Source organism: Coffea eugenioides, chromosome 4 (assembly GCF_003713205.1).
Source record: "Coffea eugenioides isolate CCC68of chromosome 4, Ceug_1.0, whole genome shotgun sequence".
In the NCBI taxonomy this organism is placed as follows: Eukaryota; Viridiplantae; Streptophyta; class Magnoliopsida; order Gentianales; family Rubiaceae; genus Coffea; species Coffea eugenioides.
In genome coordinates, this window is record NC_040038.1 from 27,146,101 (window position 1) to 27,154,006 (window position 7,906).

The window sequence follows — 7,906 nt, forward strand, 5'->3', positions numbered from 1 at the left end:
GAGAGTTGGGCAGGCAGTCCGCCGAACCCTTTGGTTCGCCTTAGAGTGAGGTGAGGCTGTCACAAGATTGGCTTGCCCACACCCCTAATTAGATCTTGCTAGCAAAAGAGAAAACTTTGCACAAATTATTTTTATAACAACTGACTCACAATTATGAGTATTGAAATATCTAATTCTATACTTGTGAAAAATTGACAATTCAATTTAGTTAGTAATTCACAAATGTTAAAATTTTAGAGTCCTTCTTTATCATTTTCATGGAGTTACATCCGGTTATATTCAAGGTCTACTTAGTTGCTAAGAACATTGGATAAATGACGGTGAGGTTCATGGTTCAACTCTAAAGCCCTTCCTTATTCTCCTTATAAGGTTCACAGTCCATATATACATACATATATATATCTCTCTCTCTATATATATATATCACTTAATTCTTAGGCAAAACATGGCCCCACAACAACCGTCTATAGCAAACATTAATCATCCCATGAAATCACCAAAGTATGGAAATGATTATTTAATACGAGTCAAACACATTTGCAGTGTAAATTTAGCCTAAGATGATAGAAAAACCGCCAATTACCTATGGAAATGTCTGGTTTATTTGCATTGATTTTATTAAATTTTTAACACATTATCTCACTGCCTAATTATCTCACATATACTTGTTCAAGAAAAAAAAAGGTTGTTACGATAAATTTTTTTCTAAAAACACTTCGGAAAAGAATGATCCAAACAGAGCTATTATCTTCAACTATGTCCAATCCAATAGGATCCTAACATGGTACACACGTAACAAAGTAAGGAACAAGTAAGACGTAGGGAAGGAAATACCCGGAAAGGAAATTACAACATTACTTTTGCCTAACAAATGACTATGCTGATATTGGAATACAAAAGTAGTTAGCAATTGGTTATATTTCAGCTTGTTGGCCTCATAAACCCCCAGGAAGACAGGTGAGCCAATAGTATGCGAAATCAACTAAATCAGCACTTCTTTTGATGCTTAAAGCTGTGATTGACTGCAAATCGCAAGTGAAGCGAACCCACTTCTAACCTTCAGGTGCATTGCAGTTAACAAGGACTCGCACCTCTGTTCCCCAACTTTTTAAAATGGTATACCAGTCAGATCATACCCTGTCACCAGTTTCATTCCCTCAAAAAGACGGGTAGGTGGAAACAAGAATCTCTATTCATAGACTCGCTTCCTCTTCAAAAAGGTTGGAATTATGGCCACCGATCCAATGAGGAAAAGAACAGATAAAGTTTTGAAATCATACAAATCTTTAACTGACTTCAACTCCCCAAGTGCAAGGCCAGCCTGATGACAACAAAAGCAGCTGTAAATCAAATGTGTTCAAGGCATGAACCAACAATTGATGGATAGGCTTCATGCAGTCATGACTGTCACTAGTATGTCTACTGGAGGATATCAGCAATTCCACTTGTATTTAATAATTCTGACATAGAGCATAACTAATCACATAATTTTTTTGAACTCCACTAATCACATAATTAACTGCAGAATGCAGAATAAAGCAACATTATCCACTCCATGGAGCCATTGAAAGTGGAAGGCAAGACAAAAGAACTAATTCCTATACTCAGTATCGTATTGACAATCGCCATTGCACGCATTTTTGTATATGATCAAGTAATTTAAGCCTAACTTATGGAATCCAGTTGCAAGGCGATGACAGGTTAAAAGATTTCCGAAGGCACAACAAATTCTTACATTACCAAGAAGCGCAACAAAACGTCATCCGAACAAGATTTTTAAGGCATTCCAGTAATAAAACCCCTTTCAAAAGAATCTAGTTATGCCACTTCAACTTAGTCCACACACACTTTCGAGCAATGGCCTACAGATGCTCTATATATTTGTATACTGTGTTTTACAATCTTAAGAAACAACATATACTGCTCTGTCACAGTAATATGCCCCTAAGAAACATATTACATATAATAGCCAAAGAGAAAAGAAAAAAAAATGAAGAAAAAACAAACCATAGATAAAAGCACAAATTGAAACCAAAACCCAGTAGAAAAGAACTTACTCTGACAGTAATGTAAGAAGCTGGAATCAGACCCACCACAGTAGCCAGAAAAAAGATATGAAATGGTATATCAACAATGGGTGAGGCCAGGTTGATAAAAAGGTTTGGCAGGGTTGGAGTTACTCTCAAAAACAACATATAATTAAGCAACTTGTCTCTGCGTTTTGCTATCTGAAAAGAGCAAGGGAAATGACTATCATGAATGAGGTGCATAAATTACCAATTAAGCATGTACAAAAAACTAAGTCACAGTGTATGTACCTCTGCCTGGAAAAATCTCAATTTCTCAGGCCAAAGCCAATTAACTATAGGCCTTCCGACTAGCTTAGACAGAAAATAGCAGGATGATGCCCCGGCAGTGGCATTAAAGACAACCAAGAAAAGGCCCCTGATAACACCAAAAAGTGCTCCAGCAAGTAAGGACATGAAGATTGTCCCAGGGATCATGAATGTCTGCATGAAGATATATATCGAGCAGTAACCAAGGATGAATTGTGCTGGGTAAACACTAGCATATGTCGCAAGATGATCTCTGAAATAGAATAGGAAACACAACTTAAGCAATATTAAATTGCAATTATACAAACATTCAGTCTGGAATGGATGGCAAGGTAATGGTATAAAAAATTCAAGTTAAGATGTAGTGGAGGGAGTAGACAAAATAAACAACTTGAAAGAACCATATTCACATGATAACAGTGAAGAAAGGGTAAGCTAGGACACCCGATTACTCAAAATCCTAACTCCAAAATTTGTTTTTAAAAAAAAAAAGATGAAATACCCGAATTTTGGTCCATTAAAAGAAAATATTTCAACTATGTAGCTTCAAATATGATGTAATTCCAGCTTTGACATCTTCATCTGGAAGACACACATCTAAGACCAGATATTGGTGATAAAAAGCAACTTGTTGACATGATTATGCTTATTCCATTACAAAATTTAAGCCACTTTGCTTCCAAGTCTGTCATTTTATTCACAGCATAACCCACAGAACTTTATCAATGGCCCAAGAATACGCAACCAACTAGGTAGGCCAATTTTTTGACAAGCAACAACTACTCAAGAACCTCCAGAAATTTTAAAAACTTTGATTGGTTGGAGAAAAAAAATCTCTTTCAAAGAACTTCTAGATATATTTGCAAATTTATTCTCGGGAAACCACATGCTGTGGTGCAAAAAAATATTACAACATAAAAAATCATATGTTGTCTGTGTTACAAGACTTCATTTTGGCATGTCTAACAGACCAACCCACAATATGAATTCCTCAATTAAATGTACGAGTAAAACCAAGAAGCAGTGCAAAGCATTGTTTTGAGAGGTGTTAATAAGGCATGCCTCCAGGGCAGGGCACATGTCAACTGCCCCGGGCAGTTGAAGGGGGTGGACATACCGTTGCGTGCACGCCCCCAACTGATGGGGCAAACGTATTACTGTGCTGGGCGAGTTTTTTTCGCCTCAAGGAAGAAGGCATATGCCTTTTGATATAGTTCCATAATTCCTGTAATTCAGTTCTTTTTTTCAACTTTTAAAACCTTACAATCCACGACAGATACCGAGAGGCCTCTGTGTTTAATCGCAAATCCCTAATTCCTAAACCCTAATCCCCTCCAAAGTCCCTAATTCCTCTTTTTATTCACTCATCAATCCCTCTTACATAGTGTCAATCCATCATCAAGTCAACCAAAGTCTTTCACTCCTCCAAATTTGCAACTCAGCCCCTTCGTCACCACCATCCCTCAGCTTCCACTACTTCACAACCCAGGGGAAAGAATGAATGAAAATCTATTTTTTGAATGAAAGTTTTTTTTGGGGCAGGAATTGAATGAGTAAAGGCAGTTGATGTAATTGAGCTGTGGGGAAATTTTCAATCTGGTGTTGACTTTAAAGAGAAAGAATTAAATCACTTGAAATTATCTGCTTAATTGGTGCAGAATTTTAAAGCACTAACATTTCTGCATTTTGATTTTTTAATATTCATTTACTCTATATTTGTATATTTGTAGTAATCTAATAGTTTTTCTTTTTGTATTCTTCATATTTTTTAATATTAAATAATCAAAATTTGTGGGGCTTACGCCTCATGCCTTGGGGCTTTCACCCCATCTGGGCAAGGACCAAATGCCTCGCCCAATGTTTTCGCCTTTTAAAACATTGGTGCAAAGATCCTAAACTTGGAGTTTCACAAGCACAACATACCTGTTTCAACTCTCAGAACAAGTTCTGCGCAATTGGCAAAATGAATAAGACAATTATAACATTCCTTTGGCAATATTAAGGAAATATGTTTCCATTTTGGACAGAGTGCAGTAGTTACAATTTAAATGCTAATGAACTCCTGGAAGTTAATTGTAGAAGACCCAAACTACATCGCAAGAAAGCCACAACACAACACTACATACTTTACACAAGCCCTCGATTACTATGTTCTGCAATTTCTCATTTCACTGTGTTACAAGCCAAAGAAGAAAGCTGTGAATACCTGACAACCACTATATAAATCACTGTCTGCCATCCCCAAATAATCATCCCCGAATAATCATAAACAATAAAGGACCTACTAACTTGGCAACTTGGTAAATAATTTAAATTACTATGCCCATATTTCTGGTAAATTTAGAGGATCTGCCTCCTCTTCATACATGTCCTTGACAACTTGGCATTTCTTCAGTCTTCAATCAACCAATTCAGTTGCGCCAGCTGTGAAATTGGTCCAACATTTGTTCATGAGTTGGCTGGAAGAAATAGATTAAAGATCAGCTAGATTTGAGTCCAGGTGGACAGGACCTTGGATCGACCATAAGGTCCATTTTACTCTTACCACATGCATTCATTGAAACCTTACCTGAAGAGCTCTCCTTCTTATCTTGCATTTCTTTGGTTTGGAGTACAGATCACTAGGACCATAAAAGTCTTTATTTCAATCATATGTCCTGAATTCTAAACCACTATTAACTAGTTGCATACCATATTTCCTATTCTCAAAGATAATGAAAGAACCTAGGTCTCAAATTCAAACACGACAAATGATTAAATCATATACCAGTACATTCCTACCCATTTCACATTTATTATCTTCAAATTGATGATATGATGCCACATATTACACTTCTCCACATCAGGCCCAAAGCCTACTTCAGTTCTAGCATAGCTTTCTCCAACTGAAGCAATACGCCAATACATTGTGCTCTTAGAAACCGCAGGATCTTGTGCTCTTAAAAACCGTAGGATCTTGGAGGGCCAAACCAATAGTACACTTTGGGATCTTGGAACTTCTATGCAAGTGCAAAAAATTACCATTTCCATCTATCAAGTCTTCTACCATTCAAGTCGCAATACCATTCAAGTCTCACCCGTTCCTCCTGTGTCCATAGGCACATTGTACTTTAGCTATCCACATTACACTGCTAAAACACCCCTATAAACCTAACCAATTAACTCCAAGCACTACTACTTAAAATAGCAGTTAAACAAAAACTTCAATATACAAGGGTCCTCCCATATCATAAAGCAATCGATAATTAAAAACAAATCCAACCAAATAAATTACATTTATAAAAGAAAAGTAATAGAAAACAAGCAACTTACTTGAGCATCCGAAGATCAGAAAGGGTCCGAGGCAGCTTGAGCTTACTATAGTCGGCAACTGGCATTGTCAGGTAAATACAACCCAATCCAACGGAAAACAACAGAAATACACCCAACCCTGCCATGACTTCCCACCGGGATAACGGAAAAATCACCCCTTCCCCTATTTTACCCTTCTTGCCGGTGGGCGAATCCCCCGCCATCGCTGAAGTATAATCCCCAAAACTCTTCTCCTCATCCCTCACCCTCCCTCCTCCGACTCCAACGCCGACACTGCCAGCATCAACCACCACACTCCTCGGCGCCGCCATTGATGATGATGCTGCTGATAATGGCACGCACGATAATCCCCCAGCGCTATCTGAAATCGACGAGCTGCGGATTAATGACGATCTGGGTTTCATTTATGGATTCAAAAACTTGGGGATATTGATTTGATTTCATCAGATAACAATTCCATTGATGGATCAACAGGATTGTTGATCCAGAAACCGAAATAAAAATATATCAGTAACTTTTTTTCAGTGTAATTCTGATGGGATTTGCGAAAGACTGAAATCGGATCAAACCCATGAAAAAAATTTGATCAAGAAATTGAAGAATCAAAGAATAAAAATGGATTCTTGGAACAAGGGCTATCAGTTGAACCCTAGGGAAAGTTAGACACTTTGCTTTGTAAACTTTTAAAGGAAGAAGAGAGAGAGTAAACAGTGAGGGCTCGTTGGGTTGATGTTTGAAAATTGAAGGCGTTTTCCAAGGGAGAGAGACGAGGGTTCTGTCTTTTCTAGGGTGGACTACGGACTTGTTATTGTGCATTCCTTTTGGTTGGAGAGAAAGGAAGAAGAGAGATTAAGTAATAGTGGGATTTCAAAGATTTCTTTAGTGACAGAGGAAGAGATGGTATCAATTATTTGTGATTCCTATTGTTCCAGCACTGTAACGTTTTATTAGTCGGACAAGCGGTAATGTGTTACTTTTTTTTTTTTTTTTTTTCGACACAGAAGGTGTCCGGGTCAATTCTTACGGGGCTCGACTAATCCCCTGCGCTCCGGGAGAGGAGGCCCCACTCCACACCGAAGACGTAAGCCACGGAACTCAAACCCTGGTTGCCAGGTAAGTGGTCATACCCTAAAGAGGGGGAGCACACCGTCCGAGCTACCCCGTGGGGGCTCCGTAATGTGTTACTCGAAACTAGGAGAAGATACAACTCACCTCCATATAAGTACCAAAGAACTATTAATGAGTCAGGTGGCAAAAAGTATGATATCCTTCGAACTAGGAGGCATAAACCCGCTTCGCAATGGAATGTAAAATACCCTATCCAATCTTAAAATAATAAAAATAATAATTTATGCCAAAAAAGTATATTGATTATTAATAAAGTCCGAAACAGATCAATTCTTAAACATGTAGTTTATGGAGATAAACCTCTTCAATAATTTGTTTTGCATATGGAAACTATTTGCAAAAGAAATTGCAATGGCTAATTATTAGTTAAAAAGGAAAAAAACCAAAGAAACACTTCAAACATTTACTTTCAAAACTTGATAAGTGCAGTCAGTAGCTTTACATCAATTTTGTGGCTAAACATCCATTATCAATGCTTGAATCTATAAACAACTGCAACAACTTGCTAAACATTAAACTTCTAGTGCATTGGAAACATTTTTCTAATCAGAACTTATGTTGTATTAAGAACAGAAATGCAGCAAATGAAGTGCATTTTGCTGTAACAAAATCACGTAAACCAAATGCCTGATCAAATGCAAAACGCAAAGTGCCATGGATACAATTTTTCTATCTCTTTTCGGTCAAACACCAGTATGGCAAAGGAAGTATTCGACTATAGAATAAAAAATAGTATTTGATCATTCGTAAATCATGATCAATAACAAAATAGTTCCAGTTTTGATCAAAACATCTGCCAGTCATACCAGTGTGATAATATTTATGACTATTTGTGAGAGTTATAATTGGCATCCTATCTTCATTTAGCCTTAGATCTGTAAATTCTGGTAGATCCTATAAATGCACAAAAAAAAGTGATCAGGAAGTGCACACAAATTAAAAAAAAAAACAAAGAGAGTTAATAAAGTGAGGAAACGCAAAACAATGCCAACTTGTACTTGTACTTTGATAGATAGAATTGATAGAAGCAACTGAATGCCATCCAGTCATGTTTTAGTAATGGATTTATAGACGAGACAATGAGATGGAGGACAGATTCCTGGACTTCATGATCTGTTTATAAATTAACA

At 37.2% G+C, this 7,906-nt stretch overlaps 1 protein-coding gene across 1 annotated transcript; it reads right to left on the reverse strand.

The window, feature by feature from the left end:
• Positions 1 to 715: 715 nt before the first annotated feature.
• Positions 716 to 6,486, reverse strand: LOC113768833 (uncharacterized membrane protein At4g09580-like). Its single transcript, XM_027313339.1, has 4 exons — positions 5,649 to 6,486; positions 2,319 to 2,589; positions 2,058 to 2,228; positions 716 to 1,321 (listed from the first exon to the last, which is right to left on the reverse strand). The coding sequence occupies exons 1-4, from the start codon at positions 6,050 to 6,052 to the stop codon at positions 1,190 to 1,192; spliced, it is 978 nt and encodes a 325-aa protein (XP_027169140.1). The 5' UTR covers positions 6,053 to 6,486; the 3' UTR covers positions 716 to 1,189.
• Positions 6,487 to 7,906: the final 1,420 nt, after the last annotated feature.